At 41.8% G+C, this 20,996-nt stretch overlaps 1 protein-coding gene across 2 annotated transcripts in view; it reads left to right on the top strand.

The window, feature by feature from the left end:
* The window catches only part of vav3 (vav guanine nucleotide exchange factor 3), a 92,218-nt gene that overhangs the window by 64,505 nt on the left and 6,717 nt on the right, over positions 1-20,996 (top strand). Inside the window, exons 16-26 of one of the 2 annotated variants that reach the window (XM_026179207.1) lie at positions 440-541; positions 2,947-3,038; positions 4,939-4,961; positions 5,677-5,695; positions 8,858-8,988; positions 10,877-10,942; positions 11,544-11,578; positions 11,693-11,809; positions 14,083-14,170; positions 14,563-14,692; positions 20,715-20,795. In XM_026179207.1, the coding sequence (XP_026034992.1) occupies positions 440-541; positions 2,947-3,038; positions 4,939-4,961; positions 5,677-5,695; positions 8,858-8,988; positions 10,877-10,942; positions 11,544-11,578; positions 11,693-11,809; positions 14,083-14,170; positions 14,563-14,692; positions 20,715-20,795 (884 nt within the window). The remainder of the gene's footprint in view (positions 1-439; positions 542-2,946; positions 3,039-4,938; positions 4,962-5,676; positions 5,696-8,857; positions 8,989-10,876; positions 10,943-11,543; positions 11,579-11,692; positions 11,810-14,082; positions 14,171-14,562; positions 14,693-20,714; positions 20,796-20,996) is intronic. The other variant, XM_026179209.1, reaches the window with a different exon arrangement.

The following is a 20,996-nucleotide window of genomic DNA, read 5'->3' on the forward strand; positions in this document are numbered from 1 at the left end:
GACATCTGGAGAGCCTCTGATTGGCAGTGGCTCAGTTTTTCAGCATAGCAATGATCCCAAACACACTGCCAATACAGTAAAAACATACCAAGATAGAAAAAACCCACATAATTGGACACTATCAGCCTTTATACATGTTCGTCCTGACCCAGGGTAACATTTATAAAGAAAACAGAATGGGTTTAGGATTGAGCCCTGGGGGACTCCACGTATGAAGGGGTGCAGATGAGGTTGTTAATATGAATTCTAAGTAAGTGCAATGTATGATGAAAACCAGTGATGCCATCTCATTTCTGTAATCTGTTAGTAAGAACGGAATGATCAGTGGTGTCAAAAGCTGCAGTTTAGCATTACATTAGTGCCCGATGTGCCTGGTTTATACGGAGTAAATTGAGATGTCTGTGAATCTAGTATTTATCGTGCATTGTATCTCTTTTAGATCCAACATTCGGCCAGAGAATGCGACCAACAACCACCATGAATTTCGTATGCACACCTTTGAAAGAATCACCTCCTGCAATTCTTGCCACATGCTGCTTAGGTAAGAGATTGCTATCCCACACACACACACACACACACACACACACACACACACACACACACACACACACACACTGTACAAGCAGAACAAAATCTGCTTTGAGGCTATTGGCAGACATAAAGACTGAGGCGCTGTGGACCCTTTCCCTTCAGACAACTGTCAGGATTCCTTTGAAAGACCTCGGCTCTTCCTGTTCCTCTCCAGTGTACCCTAACAATCTATTCGTCACTTTGCCTTTGCCCCTCTTCTTCTCTGCACATGTGCCTTGGCTACACAAAGTTCCTTTTGAATTCACTGAATGGTATCGGCACCCAAAGGACCGCGGCTCATGGTCTCTCTCACAGTGGGAACGACTGAGTGGTCTCACCTTCCACAGACGGTGAAGAAAAATGTCTGTCACACTTCAGCACTTCTTCAAGGCAATGGATGGGGAACAGGGACAAGATTATTGCACTGTGAATATACAGAGCCATGCAGCAGATTCACCAACAGAATAATAAAAATGTCTGAAGTGTATCTTTTCTTTTTTAGGACGCTGGACTGCATCTTTTATCATACCTCAAGTTTTTCCTCTAATAGTTATTCTTCCTTTAGAGTATTGTGTTACGGCTATTGTTCCAGAGCTCTTCATTTATCTCTAGCTGTGTGTATGCATTTGAATGGAGTCACTGAGAAGTCACGTTTATCCTGTGACTGTAAGATTATTTTCTAAAACTTTAAAGTATTTCTTAAACAAGACTGGGATCTACTTTACCTTGTATAGGGGAGAGTGTGGGTAATTGTAACACACCAAATTCCTCAAAGCAGAAAGAAGCCAGAGTGATTACACTTACTCTGCACATGCTCATTTGCATTCTGTGTCTGCCTGTGGACGATACAGAGATTACTTTGGCAGAAATTCTCAGGGCCGAAACTAAATTTTGATGTAAGAAAGTCCATTTTTGGATCGACAGCATTTCTCTTCTGCTGCCTAATGTTTAGATGATTGTGAATTTAACCTTGCATCAATTTTATCTGTAGGTTAACGTGAGAGCAGGGGAGCTATTGTAACACTCTGGCTTCTTTCTGCGACAGACAAAGCGTGATCTCCTCGTGTTTTAATGCTTTACATCTCAGATGTCCCTGGACTGGGACCATGGTGTACCTGTTATTATTGTAGCTGCCACCATTTGTCAAAGGCTGTCACCTTTAGTGAAAAGGCCACCAAACACTAGTTTGATTCAAGTGGGTTTGGTGTTAAAAGAGTTGAAATAATGTTGGTGTTTGCTGAGTTGCTCTTATTTGCTCTCCAAATACAAAGTTGCTTTTAAATTTCTCTTTGGTCCAATGATGAGGATAAGAAGGCTTATTGTATTTCAGAATTTAATTTAAATGTTACTCGCAGAGCTCAAGGTTGTTTATTTTTGTCTTACGCTTGTCGCTGATGTTTCTTCAGGTAGAAGGAGGGCTTAAGAGGTTACATTCGCTTTCCTGCTTCGCTCTCCAAATAAGAAAATAAGTCTTTGCTTTCATCTCGTTATGTTTTTTAGAGTTGTCCTTCCATCCTATTCCCATAAACAGTGTGCAGCAGAAACACAGTGAAAAACGTTAGCTTGGACTCAAGCTTAAGGATAAGCACACTTGATTTTAATGATTAAAGGTCAAAGGTCAGGGTGGCCATGAAAATTCTACACCGTGTTTTAGGAACTTGTAAAAAGATAAAATGATACTTTACATCTAAAATGGTCACGAGGAGACCGTGATCATGGTTGGTTGAATGCTGAAGTATCATAGAGCTTAGTAGCTTCTTTGTAGCAACATTTACATTCAAGGCCTTGTCTACTGTTAATGCTTCGTGTCAGATCAACCATGTGACCACACACATAAGATCAGCGACTGTTTTATCTGTATATCTCGATGTCCCTCTGGTGGCTTAGCCATCTGCTGAGCAATTGGCATCCTCAATCCATGGACGCTTAAAATAGGTGAGGAAGAAGTTAGTAATTGTAACAAATTTGAAACAATCTGCCCTTCAACTAAACTGGCAACTCCCCCCCAATTGTTTATGAGGCATTTCACTCAACACCCCAAATGTCACAAGTCATGTCGGTGCAAATGGAAGTAAGATGATCGCCACAGTCCTCAGGGTTACACTATCAAGCTGCCATAAATGTCAAACTTCGCAGCACCCCTAAATGAAATGGAAAGGCAGTGCTGCAGCGTCAGTCAGTATAAATTATTTGCACAGGTTGCTTTGCAAACTATACAAACTGACAGAAAAAAAGGCAGCGAACTTTTCCACATGACACTGAATCCTTTGACCGCCTGCAAACACGCAGCTCCGATTATTTTGTTCCTCCACAGGCATTACTGCCCCTGTTTGTGACTGCCATGTATTCTTATGATGAACTTTCCTGTGTCTGCAGGGGCGTCTTTTACCAGGGCTACTGGTGCTCCAAGTGTGGTCTAGGTGCCCATAAAGAATGCCTGGGCCGTTTCGGCTGCTGTGGAAAAACAGGTAAGTTTATTGCACGACCCCAGATCGAGTCTGCAAAACTTCTGCACCACGCGACTCACAGCTGCACGTCACCGAGTGAAATGTTTTTAAGAGGAGACAGTAAATCTAATTGCACGAATAGCACTGCACCTTTATGGCCGCATTAACACGATGACAGATGACGCAAAGTGGCGCATAAAACCTGATGTACGAGTGTCTTGTGACAACTTATGGACATGGGTGGGATTTGTTGCGGTGCGATTTGAAAAAAGAAAGCGCTGCACTGTGGCATTCTAAACAGGACGAGGGTTTGTTACTTTGCACGTGTCCTTGCGCCTCTGCACCAAGGTCATCCACGTATTCGATCGCTACTGCAGTCGCTCATTCTGAAGCTCCCTCGCTTCCCTGGCTGGTTTTGACGCTTCAGAGCACCTTAAAGGCAATGTCACTGTGTGTCATTGCACATATTCCCCAAACCTAATAGTAGTTTTACTGAGGAGTTTAAGAAACTCCTGACTTTGTTATTATGCCCCTGTTGTGTATCTGTCACTCAGCTCCCTGTGCAGAAGCGCTGACAGCTCTGAGAGACATGGAGGGAAAACTTCAGACATGTGGAATCAAACAAAGGCCTTCAGAAACCCAACATGTTGTCCTTTGCGTGCGTGAGTGAGTGCGTGCGTGTCTATGCGTGTGTGTTTGTCTCAAAGTGAGCGCGAAGGGGCGAAAAACTAAATTCACTTTGTTTAAGTTTCTTTTTTAGGTTTTGAGAGTGCACGAAAAAAACTCTGCACAATATTTTTACAAGCAATTTTTACAGCCTGAAACAGCCTGTTGCAATTGCATGAGGGTGTGTTTGTATTCCCCGTGGCAAGCTGCCAGCTCCTGTTGGACCTGGCATCTGTCATGGTGCTATCAGGTCGCAGAGGCAATAACGCCACTGCCAGGCCCACCTGGGCACACTGTGTACCTGAGTAGATTGGGGCGACACCAGTGGCTGGGATGTTGGCTTGAATTCGCCCTCTCATTACTCCACACAGTATTCAACCTCTGCCGGTGCAGGGAATATATGCAGGGCTGTGGACCAGCATTTCATAGCACACTTATATCAAAATATTGTAAGAGATGTGGAACTTTCCTTGCAGAGGATAACTATAAGAAGAAGTGGTCCACTTCTTCTTATAGTTATCCTATATATTAGCTAGCTCTTTATTCTATTTATTTATTTATATCAATACACCAGAGGTTTTGCTACGTGTGCAAACACGCAATCACAGTGAACGAACGTTTTTGTGCTGCCTGAGTGTATCTGTCTGTGCGTGCAAGAGGGAGAGAGATAAGCCATTGTTTACTTGCATTTGTCCCTGTTATCAGCTCACTCGCTGTGATTTTGCATAACAGGTCATAGTTCACTTTAGGAACTGAGGGAGGCGTGCGTATGTGTAAACCCTGCTTGCATGTGCACAGGTGCTTTAGGTACAGAGCGTATATTTGTGGCTTTCTGCCAGTTAGCCCGCCTGTGGAGGTATGCAATAGTTCTGTTTGCACAGGTATCAAAGTGTGTTTGCGTGTGTGCACAGGCATGCGGTTGTGTGCATGCACAGAGGGGTGTAACCCATCCCAGAGGGAGCCAATGAAAGAAACTGGTGGAGCAAAACCCACAGGTCTACCCCCCCACCCACCACACCCCACCTCCTTGCTTGCTCGCTCGCTCCTTCCCTCCCCACCCCCTGCTTCGTTACCTCCTTTATTCTGGCTGTCAGGTAGTGGCAGCGCAGCAAAACAAAGTGAGCCGCGGTCAGACATGAGCGTCCGCCTTCTCCACTAATGAGGGAGTGTTGCCTTGTACCGATGAGTGTGTGCAAGTGTTTGCGTGCACCCGCTAACCCGTCATTCACTATGCCTGTTCTCAAACTTCTTTCAGATTCCGGCTCCGTCAGAACTCAGGTGAGCTTCTGCTATGTGTGTGTGTGTGTGTGTGTCTGCTGTTTGTCTCCTCTCCAAAGCTTTGCTGCACTTTGAAAACTGCTCTCTCCTGCAGCTATTTGCCAAGGAGACTCCAATTGACTTTAGTTGTTGCAGCCCTGCCTGATGCCAAACTAGAATGTTTGGGGAGATTTTTTTTCGAGTTGTGTGTGCTGCTTCTGAAACTGTTTTGCACTTTACTGCCACAATGCTTACAAGTAACCCCAAGCAGGAAATTAAACTGCTTGCAGCACTTTACTTTAGTAGTATGACAGCAACTGTGGCTGTGGCTGAAACTGTACTTTGTGGCTAAGAGTTTTGTGCACTTTTGAAGTTTGTTTATATCTGGTTCTGATTCAGAAATGCTCTTAAGCACAGGTTTAATTATTTCTGCAACTTTAAAACTTGCTCCTGGAGTCATGAGACATGAGCCTATGCCAGTCTAACCATATAAGGTCTGTATGTGGGGGTTAGCAGGCCAGATTCAATGCAACTTCACACTTAATGTGTAAAGTAGTAAGTTTCATAACTGATTTATTTTTGAAGCGTGTACAAAATGATGCAGGTTGCTTGTTTAGGTGCTTGAGATGGAGAAACTGATGAACTTTGACCCAAAATGCATTTAATGAATACAAAAAAAATGTTGTTAGTCCGTCCCTGTAAGTCTATGTCTAACGATGTTTCTGTATGTTTACAGGGCAAAGATCGAGATCCAGGTAAGAAAATTTCACATCTCCCAACATCCCACTACCTCGCATATGCCATCTGTCCTTACTCAGGAGGGAAATTATTCATCTTAGACAGCTATTGAGATGCACTAATACTGTCTGTCAGCCTGCTGTATACTGTAGGCTGTATAGGCTGAACAAGCTTTGTTTACTAATGTTTCACTTGATGGGTGTCACAACAGTCAAGCTATTGTTGTCGATCTATGTCAACAGTATGATGAACATAAAAAGACCCTTTAAACGCAGACTTTTAGGACTTCACATAACAATCTTTTAAACTTTTGTACTGATGTGAAGATATTTTTCCAACAAACCTATTAATGGATTAGGTAAAAAAGTACAAGTGAAAACAAAAACAAGGAAAAACAAAAAATGCCTGAAAGACAAACACTAAAAATGACTTTGGCATTGTGAAAACAAAACCAAGAACAAAAACAAATGTGTTGCATTTTCATGTATTTGAAGGTACATGTGATAGTGACAAAACCAATGTCAGATACATTTTTGGCGAAAAGACACCAGATTGAAGAGAGGATAAAAGGAGAACAGACAACATAAACAGCATCAGTTGAAATTAAAAAATTGCTAGTTCACAGAATATCCAGATAACACTGTTTAATAGCATTTTCCCGATATTATTTTTAGCACCACACAAGTTATCGACTTTTACTAAGATCAACCATGTCACTTCAGTTCCTGTGAGTCCGGACACAACAACTTGTTTTCTCAATAAGGTGACACAGAGTCATCTGAGCACCAGAAATAACATATTCATCCCAGTCCACCACGTAACTGTGCAGAACGTAGCGGGAAAAGAGATGTTATTGACTCGTAAATGTTCTCTAACCAATCAGAGGAGGGATCATTTTACAAAGTAGCTATGTATCAAAATAAGAGATGAATAAGATACTTTGTAACCATGCAATCATCACACCACACTAAAAATAAAAGATAACCCGTCGGGCTTCAAATAAAACGTCGTAAATGTGAACTATTAGACTACATGCTGGATTAAGATGAGTAAAGGCAGAAAGTGTTCTTGCATCTTCACCAATGTTTCCATCAACGTTTAAACCCAGCATCGTTTGTAGTTCCAGTGTAATTGTAGTTCTGACTGTCATTCACGTCTTGTTCCTTTAGCGCCCCGACCGAGTTGCCATATAAACAAAGACAAAAACAAAAACAACCACGTCGTGTCCTCGTGAGGTTATTTTTAGTCCGTGCTGGGCTTCCTCGTGATTGCGTTCTCCCCCGACTTTACATAACGAGATCACCCAGAAAATATTTCTTAATAATTAAGTGGTTCATCAGGATTGGCAGTAGGTTTGCGTGAAATGCCGCTGGCGTGGTGTCAGCTTGTGTTTTTCCTCGAAGTAGAGGCAACCTTGCTTAGTGAAAGAAGAAGGTGCGCCAGGCAGCTGTTAAGTGGTTTTGCCATTGCAGCTCAGTCTTAATCTATAACTAAAAGAGCCTTGTTAAACTGAAGAAGACCAAACCCAGAATGCATAACTTAGCTAGCAAAGTTACTCCTGCACCTACAGTAAATGTAGCCATTGCACATATGCCTGTCTCCCTCTTTTTGATTTCTGTCTCTCAATCTTTCTGCAAAAGAACATGACTAACAACTGCACCAAGGGGCTCTAATCTCTTATAAACCTGGCTTCAACACTCATTTTTCCACCCCTCCATCCATTATGCTGCAGAAAATCATTTCTGACTGAAGACGCATTAAAATCAATAGGCGTTTGATTGCCCCAGCCCTCGGCGTTTCATAATATTTCAATGCTCCTCTCTTTGTCTATTTTCAAAGGTGCACTAACACGCTGTCCTTGTGTGGATAGGAATGCAATTCATGCCCCCGAGACTCAATTCTCCATGGCCCTGTGTCTTTAGAAGTCCTATTCAGGCAAGATCGCACATGTCAGGCTGCCAGCCACAGTGCTACAGCACTGGAACAGATCCTGAAAGAGAAGCACAACAGATAGAGATGTACAGTATTAGCTTTCAATACAATGTTGTTGACTTCTCTGTTGTTTGCCTGTAGCCCTACGTCTTTCTTCGTGCTATCGCTTTATTATTAATTTATTTTTCTTTATCATAATACTCCAGAACATTATCACCTGATAAGGCAAAGAAAGAAATGCACAGTTCATTTGATTGTGTTGGAAATGATACGAACCTGGGATTTGTTTGCTTTGCATCGGCGGATGCTTCATAATGACAAATTATTCAGTCTCAGTGGATAATAGGATTAATAAGGTATTGAAATCAAATAGTGCCTGCTGACAGCAAATCCAGCTTGATTGTGATGTACTCCACTTTTTAGTGCACGAGTAAACCTTACTGCTGTATATTGGAGTAAATATCTCACCCTGGACTGGTGCAGTTTAATCGAAGAAAAATGTGCGCTCTACATGATTGAATATAGTCGGGAAAATAAGAAAGTGGTTTTTTGGTTTTTTTTTGAGCGGTGTTACTGTATTAGTCACATCAAATTACTTTTCATCACATCTCATTAATGCGACAAGATGTGTCTGACTGGAATTCAGTGAAAACTAGCAGAAAACATCATTAAGCAGTAAACAGGGCTCATTGCTGCTTATCTTTTATCTGAGGGCTCGATAGCCTGCCATGCTCCATGGTGTACTGTTGCTTATCTGGAATATGATAATGAATAATGGGTCGAGATGATTTGCAAGGGCAGTGCACTGCTGACAAGAGCTGCATCTGTGTGTGTGTGTGTGTGTACAAATGTATACTCCTCTCATTACCACCTGTAATGGGGCCATGAATAGTTTAGTAGAACAAAGACTCACTCAGACTCTCAGACTTGAGGTCACGGCATTACTTTTGATCAATTAATTTGTTTGTGTTACATAAAAGTTTCATAAAAATGATCTCACTTTAAAACAGTTGTACCTTGGTCTACAGGATTAATTATAGATCAGTCAGTATAATCAGTATTTTGTTTCCATGACGGCTAATATTTAGGTTTCCAGACTAATTTACCAGACATAGAAATGACCGTCGCTCCCTCTCAGGTTCCAACCACTAATCTGTAGACCTGTATCTAATTCCTATAATATATCGAAAGACACGTTTGTTCACATTTTTCAGACAGTAGTTTCACTCATGCTGTCCATCTTGCAGGTCTGCCCAAGATGCTGGTAATCAGGAACTACTTTGGATCGCCAAGCCCCGCTTCAGGTCCAGCGCTCCACATCCAGACGGGTGACATCATTGAATTAATCTGCGCCGACATTCACAGCCCCTGGTGGCAGGTCAGAGGTCACGCTATCTCTTAATCACTCATTTTGCAGAACTGTAAAATGGACGCGCTGTGTTTAAATCTTCAATTTCCCCCCCCTACTGTCGCTCCATCTAACCTTTATCCCCGCCTAATATTTCATAATGGTTTTAGAATAATATATGATAAGACACAGTTTGTAGCTATGTCCTGTTCATCTACTTCCTCATCGGTCAAATATATGTTTGTGGACGTTTCATGAGTTATACCTGCGCTTTGCTTTTCCTTTTAGCAAATTCCATTTCTTGCTCAGGCAAGCTGTTTGTGTGCGGAGAATTCTTGCTAACAAGCTTCATGGAAAAGTGAAATTCTAAGAAAGACGAAAACACCCACAAGCAATTATTCACACAACGCGGAACTTCTCATAAGGAAGCGACACTCCCACACAGTTGTTTTAAGCAAGCAATTATTATTATGCGAAAGCAGCACATGCGATTTAAGCCTCGCAAGAGGAGGGAAGATAAACAGTTTCTTGAAAAGTCGCAGCAGCGCCATGTAGCAGTCACTTACTCTGTCCACGTGAAGCTGAATAAAAGTCATCATAATAATTATACAAGATGTAAGATTTTTACCTGAGGCGCTCAAAAGGGCGTCTTATTGATGCAAACTATTATTGTATTATAATCAGTTTGGAATCCAACAACTCTTACTGTGGTTCATACAAAACAGACAAAATAGATAAAGAATTCAATTAACTGTGTGTAAAAAGGCTTACTGGAGGCAGCTACGGCCTGGCAGCCAGTATGCATTCAATATCCATCACCTTTGTGGCAAACAGACCGTAATCATTTCTGTTCTGGGCTTGTGTGACAAATAGAATCGATCCCTGTAATTTCATTTCATTCAATAGCAACCATCTGTTTACTCTGTCAATGTTACCGGCTCTAAACATTATCAAACTCTTAGCAGCCATGCAGCAGAAAGCACTGCTTTATGCAAGAGCTGATACAACGTCCTGAGGTGGCAGCGATGACCAGAGCATTGAAAAAAATAGACTTCGCTGCTAGTCTGCCTCCAAGGTGGGCCGCCTCAGACACCTAATTAACACCTAGGACACCCCTAAAACATCAAACTCTGATTGGTGGGGGTGACAGTCAGGAGGCAGCTGATATACAGCTTAGTGGTGCTAAAGCTGTTGGCTTGGTCATTCTTCTGCATCTATATAAATATAATGCGTTCCTCTCCGTAAGAGAGCCGAATTCGTGCATTTATGCTTTACATAGGCAGGTGGATATGCAAAATATCAACGAATGCTTCAGGTACTATAATTATTATAAGCCTCTGTGTCGCACACAGTAAAGTGACAACGCCGCGTGCACTTTTTTTTTGTTTTCTGCACGCCTGCCTTTTTAGCACCGCCTCAGGAGAATGCCACCCTGCATTTCGCTGCACACACTGACTGAGCATGTGACAAATAAAACCTTTGACTCCTTCACGCTACAGTTAACCACATATTCACTGGGTTTATTGAAGAGACACATTAAAAAATCCCCGCACGATCATTTTACATACCAAAAATAATAATTTTTCATGAATGAACCTACTCGCCGTCGAGACAAAAACACGGCGTCAGGACTGCGCTGTGTGAGGGAGACGGATGCACTCTGGCTTCCACAAAACTCGTGTTTATTTGGACTGCATCTCCCCACTGTTAGTAAATCAAGGCGCTGAGCTTTAAGAGTCTTCGCCATGGGAGGAATAAGGAAGTCATCCTGTTTTATTCCTCATGCCAGGAATTATTTAAACAATAGATAACTGCTGGTGTAAATTTGCACCGCTGCGTTGCAAGGCTAATTGTTCCTGAATTATAGAGATGCAGTCAGCCAGATGTATGTAACGCAATTATCTCTGTGTGGTTTCAGGGCAAAATCCTGTCAACGAAAGAGGTTGGCTTCTTTCCAAGCGATGCTGTGAAGCCTTGCCCCTGCGTAAGTAGCATTTCCTTCCAGTCCTCTTGTAGTTCTAACTCACATTTGGCTACATTTATTCACCAGGCGTGTGGAGATAATTGGGAATTACGCTTATTTTACCTGGCAAAAGTAGAAAAACAACCCACAAGCTTCTATATTTAAAGCACGAGGAGCAGTTCACCACTTAATTTAAGCAAAGTACAAAATGATCTTTTAAGGAACAAGCAATGCTTCATGTTGTTCAGACTAATCCGGAGAAGGAAGGAAGGAAAAATTCCATGCATCTTCACCGACACGAGGGAACTATGAATTGTTTTGCTGGACTGTCATGTTCTGTTTGATAAAATGAAAATCAGACTCTGTCCCAGCTGCCTTAGGAACATGAGGCCTCCAGTAAATAACAAACTGTTATCACCTTATCTCACTGTTGTAAAGATAAGAAGTGCATTAAGCTGTGTTATTGAGGTTGCACAGTGGAAAAGCTTGTGTTTTATAGAGGAGCGATGCACTCGCTTTTAAACAGGCACCAAGATTTTATTGGAGTGGTTTGTCTGCGTTGTGTCTGATAAGTGTCAGCATCGTGAGAATAACAAAAACACGTGTTCGTGTTTTTTTTCAGGTCCCGAAGCCCGTCGATTATTCCTCTCAACCTTGGTAGGTTCACCAAACAGCCCTCCCACTTTGTGCTGTTTTCACCTTCTTTTATCCACATGTAGTCAGAGTTTTAGTCTTTTTTACAACTGGACCTGTTTGGCTGCTGTGCTGTAGGTTTGCAGGCCCTATGGAGAGGCTGCAGGCAGAGGCGGAGCTTATCAACAGAGTCAACAGCACTTACCTGGTGCGCCATCGCAGCAGAGAGTACACAGAGTACGCCATCAGCATTAAGTAAGTCTGCTACTCTGTGCCACTAATAAAAGTTGCTACCTCAGATGCAGATTTGTGACAGAGGACAGTCAAGACTTGATTCTTGGCCCTCAAATATCAAATATCAGATCAAAGCTTTTATTTCCATTAATTTTAATACATTTTAATGTTGAGCTTGTGCAACAAATTACGTGTAATCAGAGTATGTAAAGTCAGCTGGGTATAAAACATTATTTGACTGTAGTGCCGAAACCTCGATTAATTGCTTGAATTTTACATCTTTGTATTAAATGTTGTCGCTTATGAAAGCAGCTTCTAAAAATAGTATCCACAAAAGTAAAAAACAAATAATTCCTTCATATTTTTCTGCAATTTTTGAGTGGGGAGCTTTGTAGTATATAGATTTTATTGTCTTTGTTTTACATGGCAGTGTTTCTTGCCCCACTGTTGTTAGATTCCTCTGATGATGCCTTAAGCCAAACCACAGTATTGACCAATTGAACTCCCAGCTTTGCTCCATAAGTTGACAGATCGATTTATAGTCCTTTGTAAGGATGATGGGCTTTTCCTCTGAGGTTGAGTCTGTGGTTAACCACAGTGATATGTGTGAGATTTACCAAACCAGATGCCTATCATGGAGCAGCTTCTGGCTTAAGGCACATGTAATAGTATTCATTATGGTTTGACCTAAAACCCACAAAACAGCCTCAGTGGTTTATAATTAGAAGCATACAGCCATTTTAATCTTGGTAATGAGGAATTAACAAAGCCTTAGGGTGCTGGTGACCGTACTGATCTCTGTAACGTATCTCCGTGCTGTGAAAAGAGTCCCGTCATGTCCTCCTGTGGAGCCTCTGAGCTGGAATGCTTTCCTTAACAAGGAGTAAGCATGCTTCTCAGCAAGCAGTGGACACTACTTTGGACTTAATTTGAGTTTTTTTCCCCTCAAAGAAAGGAGCGCTTTCATGTTCCTTTTACGCTGAAGTCTTAATTGCATGTATGCACACAGACACTGAGCTCTGAGTAGCACAGAAAATGAATAAGACTGTTCAAGGTCATTAAAACCTCCCCATGGAGAGAGGCAGGATATAAAGAGGCACGTGTGGCTATGTGGCAATGACCACTGGAAATTATTACTCTCAAATGAAAATGCCCTCTGCTGCATTTCCTGTTTGTCATAGCAGAGCTGGCACAGGATTGTTTTTGATGATTTTGTCCAAATCGCCATGAGGCCTCGGTTACGTTTGAATTAGGCTGTAGCATTGTACCCTCTTATATTCTCCAGAAATAACACACAGTTCTGCCCGCGGAGAAGAGGGTTGGGTTTTTATTTAGCTCTGTATATAAATCATAAACAAGTATTATATTGCTAAAATCTTAAAATCCATAACCACATAATTTCCTCAGGGATTAATAGTTTCCTGTTTCTGATTCTAAAATTTCTGAGCGCATTTTCAAACTGTTACAGGGTTATTTTTTTAACACTAACAGCTAGTACGATTGAAAATGTTTAGCTCTAGTGTGTCACTGTTTGATTTCATTGGATTTCAATTGAATTTTCATGGTTTGACAAAGACATTGAATTGTTATGTTGCTGAGACTAAGATGAAAAGCCCAATATTGTTGACGACTGCGCGCTACACATGTAGCTAAAGCTGAGCACGTTAGCCTAGCTTAGCACAGGCTAGCATAGGATGTGTACCAGTGCTGTCACACTTCAGTAAGTGCGCTAAATACAGCAAATCCACCATAAATAGTTACTACACAACTTCAAGTCTTTGGTGTTAGCGTAGCTTTAATAAAAGATGATACAGCGGGTTAATTATTAAGATTTGCTCTCTCTACGGTTTCATCAGTTTATAGAATAAAGTCACTCTTTAAGTTTTGCTGTTTCATCTGTGTTTGCACCAAAAAAGACAATTCTAAAAATACTGAAAGAATCGCATAACCTGAAACAACCGTCATCTGATTTCATGCATTTATGCACAAAAATGTTAAATGGAGTAAAAAATCCCTGATATTGTTGTCAAAGCACCTCTAAAAATGTTTTTTTATTCCTGCAGCCTTAGACCCCTATCAGCCACCCTGTTAATGCAAACACAAACATACAGCTTTCAGTTACACACATGCGCACACTCGCTCCTGACCACCCATCATTCACATGTCACAAACCTTTGGGATCCTATGCATTACTGCGACGGCCCGGCTCTCCACGGGGGCTAGATGCCGGCCACCGATCGATGGCGGTGATCAGAGAGGGAAATTACACTCATAACTTATTCAATGGCCCACAGGTACAACAACGATGTGAAGCACATAAAGATCCTGACCAAGGAGGGCTCCTTCTACATTGCAGAGAACAAAAAGTTCAGGAGCATAGTAGTGAGTATTTTTCAGTCTTTTATTTTTTTTTTAAACTTCCACCACTGCAGTTCATAAATAAATAATCCTGTTCACTTAATGAAGTGTCAAAAACCTGAATTTTATTTCAGCAATGTGCACAAAAATAGCTATGATTAGAGCCGTGTTTATACTGACCCGAGGGCTTCAGCCTTATAGAGTCCAGAGCATATTGGAAAGGTTTACCATTTATGTGCCAGTTACTGAGGTTTTCAATATAATATTAAGATACTGGTTGCAAAACCAAATTTAAAAGGATATGGTTAAAGGCAACTTTTATTTGCTATAACTGGGGGAAAATAAGAATCCTCTTAAGGACATAAATGTGTTGATATGATTTCAAAATACTTGGACGTGTGTTTGAATGTGTTCAGGAGCTGATTGAGTACTACAAACATCACTCCCTGAGAGAAGGCTTTAGGAGTCTAGACACCACGCTGCAGTTTCCTTACCGAGAAACGGAGAACGCTGCTATGCACCGCTTCAACCGATCCGGTGGCAACAGTGAGTATACCGAGAATGACCTAGAATGGAAATAACGCAATAAACTAAAACACCACATTTTTTCAAATGAAAGCAGTGCGACTGGACCCCAATACATCCTTCATGTTAAAGGCCATCGCAGTCAGAGAGGAGCTAAAGTAAAAATATGATAGTTGTTTGCTTTTGTTTGTCCAGTGGAGACTCCCTCTCAATCGGAGCCTAGTGGCTCTCAGTGTTTTCATTAGCAGATTGTCTATGGATCTTTAATTTCCATGCATTTGAGGGACGACAGCAACCATCATACTAAACACAGCAAACATGGCCATGAATGGTAAATACACTGATTCTTATAGAGCGCTTTTCTACTCTCCCGGAGTACTCAAAGCATTCTATACAACATGCCTCATTCAGCCATTCACACCCACTCATACAAGCACTTCTAAACTCAAGTGCAACCTAAACTACATTCACACACATTCATACTCCGATGAACGCATTGGAGGGCAACTCGGGGTTAGTATCTTGCCCAAGGATATTTGGCATGCAGACTGGGGAAGCCAAGGATCGAACCACCAACCTTCCGATCAGTAGCTGATCTGCACCACCACCTGAGCCACAGCCACCCAGAAGCAATGGTTGCCTAGTTTTTGCGTCAAAGCAGACTTTAACAGTTGGTTAACCAAAATAGTTAGCAATTAAGTAATTTCATGTGCAGCCATGACTTTTTAAGCCTGAGACATCTGATGGCAGTACATGCCGTCAGCTCACCAGCATCAGTGGACTCACACTGAAGCCAGTCATTCTTTTGATTGTTAAGTTTTTGTTTCATCCGGCAACACGCTGCTATTGCTGTTTCTGCCGATTTCCCGCCATCTCTGCTCTTGTTTTCTCTTCTATTTTCTCATCTGTCATCCTTCACAGCTCTGTTACACACTGCTTCAATTCACACAGGAGGATCTTTTAAGCCCTGAAAGAACTGGATGGCTCTTTAACAACTGTTATAAACAGCCCAGCCTCCTGACTTTAATTGTTTTTGACTCGGCTGTCAAACGGTGGTTGGCGAGTCTACTAAGCATGTCATTAGATTTGATAACAGTCTCTGGCCGATTGCTGAAGATCAAATCAATTTGAATGCCAGGGGAAAAGGGGGGAAACCAGTTAGAACTCTAAATAAGTTTGCACTATTAATCTGACTTAAGTTTAAATGGAATCTATTTCTCGTCACTTTTTAAATCTGTGTTATTTTGGATGATCTATTTAAGAAAAATTTAAATTCAGTACAATTCAGTTTTGATTATCTAGCACCAAATCACAGGTGTAAGGTCAAATATAACCTCAATATAAGAAAGCACTTGGCAATGGCGGGAAGGAAAAACTCCCTTTTAGCAGGAAGAAACGCGCAGCAGAACAAGGCTTATGGAGGGGCGGCCATCAGAGGGGAAAGATGAGAGAAAAAGGAGAGCACAGGGAAACAGGACAAAACAAAAACTACAGGAGAAAAATTTTATCACATGCTGGCGGTGATGAATAAACACTAGGGGAGTGAACAGAGGCGAGTGGAAAGGAGAGACTCGGTTTATCAAAGGAAGTCCTGCAGCAGTCTGAGCATCATAACTAAGAGAGGGTTCAGGGTCACCTGAGCCAGCCTTAACTATAAGCTTTATCAAAAAGGAAACTTTTAAGTCTAATCATAAAAGTAGAGAGTGTCTGTCTCTTGAATCCAAACTAGGAAGCTGAAGTCTCTGCCTCTACCTTTACTTTAAGAACTCTGGAAACTCTACAAACCACAAGTTAAGCCTGTAGTCTGAGAGCAAAGTGGTACTATGAGGTCATCAAGACATAAAATGTTGCAGAAGTTAAAACAGTGTCAGTATAGATGCTAATTTTAGTCCACGAAGGACTTCTGTAGCTGATTCTGTATATTTTTTTAAACAATTTGAACATGTAACATGCGTTATATAATATGATATAATATTAGGACTTTTATTTTTATTATTTTTATTAATTTTTACCCTAATCTATTCGTTATTTTAAGAGTAAAAAAGATTTTAAAAAAATGCTGATAATAAGATAGCATTTCACATGGGAGTAATTGTATCGAATGTGGGATATTTCACATCATTTCACATGCCAGACAGCCGGAAACCTTTAAGCATCCTCACCGGTGACGATTTAAGCAGCAGGATTTCTTTTTCTACCCGTGTCATAATGAAAAAACGTGTGACATCTCAAGACAAAGCAGCTGTTGACAGCAACACTTCTGATAGGTTTGGGGCTGTACAAGAACACAGTGATGATTAAGATTATTTATGTATCCAGCCGCTGCTTTGATTTATAATGAATGAATAAAGGAGAATGCAGTATCCGATAACACGGTTTCTTCTTTGTAATTGAACAATTCGGTTCGACTCAGTTTTATTTATATAGAGCCAATTCACAGCAACAGCGCCTTTATATTGTAAGGTAAAGGTCACACAACATTAGAAAGAAACCCCATCATATGGCCTCCTATGAGCAAGCACTTGGCAACAGTGGTAAGGAAAAACTCCCTTTAAACAGGAAGAAACTTCAAGCAGGCGTGGGGTTTGTAACTGTGAAGAAATGTGTTTTTAGACGAAGACAAACAAAAACAAACAAGCTTTTGTTGTGGGAAAAGCTGGCATGCATAAATCCCTTTATCTTTGACTAGAAATGGAAAAAATTCATTATCTGGGGTTTAAATCCACTCAGTTAACTGTTTGCAATCTTCAAACTGAAGTAGAGAGGGATCCTTGCCTTAAAAACCATAAATGTTTACCCCACGCAAGAAGAAACATAAATATTAAGCTCAGCCCGCCAGGCAAAGCACTACTGCCCATTGACTGCTAAATGGAAAATCAACCAAGTGATCACAGTCAGTGGTAAAATGATGATTTCATTTGATGCCTGCATGCCGCTGCGTGCTTTGGAGAAGTCCCTGGCTTGCAGACGATCACGTTTCAAGCGGCAGAAATGTGAACAGATTGTACTGAGCTGTTTGCTTGTTCTAAAGCGGGGCCTGTTGTTCAAACTCAGCATCAAGACACAAGTTGAGACAGCTCCAATCCAAATTTGTTTTGGAGGGTTGTTGTGGTGTGCCCCTCTGTCTTGTAGGCAGCCTGCTCCCGGTGTGCAGACTTCATTTTTCTCGCTTTCACTTTTAAACGACTCGTGTTTTGATTTCTACTTTCCCAAAGCACTGCTGGAAATCTCCCAATTAACGTTTGTGCTTTGTTTTTGTCGACTGCTTCGTAGTTAGAGAAACTGATTGATTGATATTTCCTTTTTTGCCCATCGTTACAAAGGAAGAAATACTGGCGTTTAGTTAGCTGAAATGTATCCGTGGTGTGCAGGTTTCTAACTCTCGTCCTCATCTTGTGGGAAGCCGCAGCGTGTATGTGTGTGTGTGAGTGTGTGTGTGTGTGTGTGAGTGCGCTGTCGGTCTTCCTCCCCTCTATTATTCACCCGGCTCACATTGTGCATTCCGGTGTGGTCCACAAATCAGATTGTGCAAAAATGAAGCATGTAAGATGCAGCTGGTGTTTCGGTGGCTGTTTGAAGTGGAGCGCGATCCCTCTTCATATTGCTCGTACCTAGACACCATTAGGGGTTGCTGAGCTGTCTCTCAGTGCGCTGATTAGTATTCATTTTAAAAACCACTAGAGCCCTGCTCCTCTTACAGCATATCAATAACCCAGGCCAGTTAACTTGCCAGCAGTATTGTTGGGAGCGGCACATTTTTCATAAAGTTTGGGCATTTATCAGTCATTGCGGGGATTAGATTTTCTATTCCCACTGGCTGAAATGTAGGCTCCTGTGCAGAGGTGGCTTTAGAAACCCGAATGAGGGGTAGACTGGGGGCACGCTTTTAAAAGAACGGCAGCAGATTTGAAAAATGAGCAGAAGACTTGAATTTAAAGTGCTCGTTCTGTTCTCGGAAATAATGAACTGTGCATTGGTCATAATTACTTACTGTATGACATACACTATATTGCCAAAAGCATTCACTCCCCCAACCAAATCACTGAATTCAGGTATTCCAGTCACCTCCATGGACACAGATGTATAAATTCAGGCATGCAGACTGCTTCTACAAACATTTGTGAAAGAGTGGGTCTCTCTCAGGAGCTCAGAGAATTCCAGGATGGCCAGTCATAATATTTCATCACTACTAAATATTCCACAGTCAGCTGTTAGTGGTATTATAACAACTCAGCCGTGAAAGTGGTAGGCCATGTAACATCACAGAGCAGGGTGAGTGGATGCTGAGGCGCGGTCACCAACGTTCTGCATGAGGCCTTCAGATTAGCTCAAGAACAGTGCATAGAGAGCTTCAGTGCAGAAGTGCTTTCTGGATGCATCAGAGAGCAACTTGGGGTGGTTGGTCTCTTACCCAAGGATATTTGGCATGCAGAAAAGGCAGCCAGGAATTGAACCACCAACCTTCCGATCAGTACACCTGCTCTACAGCCACCCCGCTCATAAGAGTATGACACAGCTCCATTTAGGCGAGGTTTGTGTCATTTCAGGATTCATGTATGATCATTTTGGTTGTTCTGGATGTTGTTGAATTGCAACACTGCACTCTGCATACTATATGTATGTGGAATACGTTTTCCATGATCCTTTCTTTTTTGGTTGTTTTGTTCACCACAGTTTAACTTTTCTGGACTAAAATAATCACTGGCATCTGTTTAAGTCGACTACATTTATTCTCTGCGGTCTGTTTCTGTACTTTAGCAACACAACTGAGCAAAAAAGAACCCTTTTCATTGTTAGCATTTTACCCTGACTGTTCTCATGCCAAACTTTCTCTGCTTCTTTAGTTACGTTCCAAAAAAACCCCACGAACACCAAGGTGCTAATACTGTCAGGGTTAGAGGTTCTATTTCCCACAGCAAGGCAGTGACACTGCCAACTCTCAGACGTTACTGGAACAGGATCAGTTTCTGTAGCTGCCTCCTCTGCCAATAGGAGACAGACTGGAAGACAGACGGAAATACAAATGCAGTGGTTCTCTGGTGGGTTGTTTTTCAAGCTGTACGCCGAGATAAAGGCACAGTTAGTCTTTGTAACGAAGAATCTGCGACATTTTCAGGTTCAGAAACAGCCTGCACAAAAGCAATTAGAGCACCCTCGAAAAATCCTGTAATAGTGGAATGTGAAATAAAGAAACGGGGTACATTACCGTGTTTTTTGAGCATCTGCAAGTCGGGGAGAATATTACAGCTACGTCTCCAACTGTGCAAAAATCCCCCTTCGCGCTGTAATTGTGAGTAGACTGCATGTTCTTCTCAATTAAATGCAATAAAGCGAAGATGTCATCCCTCATTAGCGAGGCAGAAGTCCTTTTAGCAAAGTGGAACAAGATATGTCATCGCTTTGTGTCTCAACAACATTTTAGGAGCAGTGCACATTTTTAGGACCTTCAGTGTTTCCTTTAATTCAGCGATGGCAATTAGACAAAGACCCTCTTCTCGCTTTTGCACATTTATAACGGCCGTTTGATAGCTTGTTACTGTGTTTTCTATTCCATATCAAGTGACTGTAGAAGATTTTTGAACGTGAGAGGCTTTTGGAATTCAAAATTCTCACCTTTAGTCATCGACAAATTGCTGCAAGTTTTGATAAATGTTATGGTTTGATCTCATATTTGAGTTTGGGAGAAAAAAGATTAGAATTATAATTATAGTTCCAAAAACACAGTAAATACTTTTAGGGGCACAAATTAATTAACCACCGAACATCAGTGAAAGAGCTGCTTCCAGTGGCTGTGTAGATAAGTCTCACTGGCTCTCCCCCTGTGCCTGTCATCATTTATTTTTCATCAAACTGCGACTGTGTGGTTTTTTTTTTTAAATACCTCTGAAAAAGAAAGATCAAATTTTTTTTACAAAACATGCTTTTTTTCCCCTTCTCCTTTGCTTCTCTCTCCTTCCATCCCTACCCATTCCTGCCCTCCTCTACCCCGTCTTGCATCTCTCCACCCCCCTGCCTGGCCTGCACTGCCTCCGCCCTGCCATAGCCCCATTGCTCTGCGGCCTCTCTCTTCTAACTCCTGCCGGCTACAGCTTTGTACCTCCTTCCTCTGCTCCCTTCTGGTCAGGTACAGGTATTGGTTCTCTCTCTCTCTCCCTGTCTTTGCCTGTCACTTTAACACTGGGTCTCTTTCTCTCTTCACCTCGCCTGTTGATGGCTGCTCGGGAACGCTGGCTGTCCGTTTGCGTCACTGCATGAAAATCTGGGCCTTTTCCATCTTTCATGTAGCTTCTCATTGAACCGTCTCACCTCTTGTGTAGTTTTGCAC

This window comes from Astatotilapia calliptera, chromosome 9, assembly GCF_900246225.1.
Source record: "Astatotilapia calliptera chromosome 9, fAstCal1.2, whole genome shotgun sequence".
Classification (NCBI taxonomy): Eukaryota; Metazoa; Chordata; class Actinopteri; order Cichliformes; family Cichlidae; genus Astatotilapia; species Astatotilapia calliptera.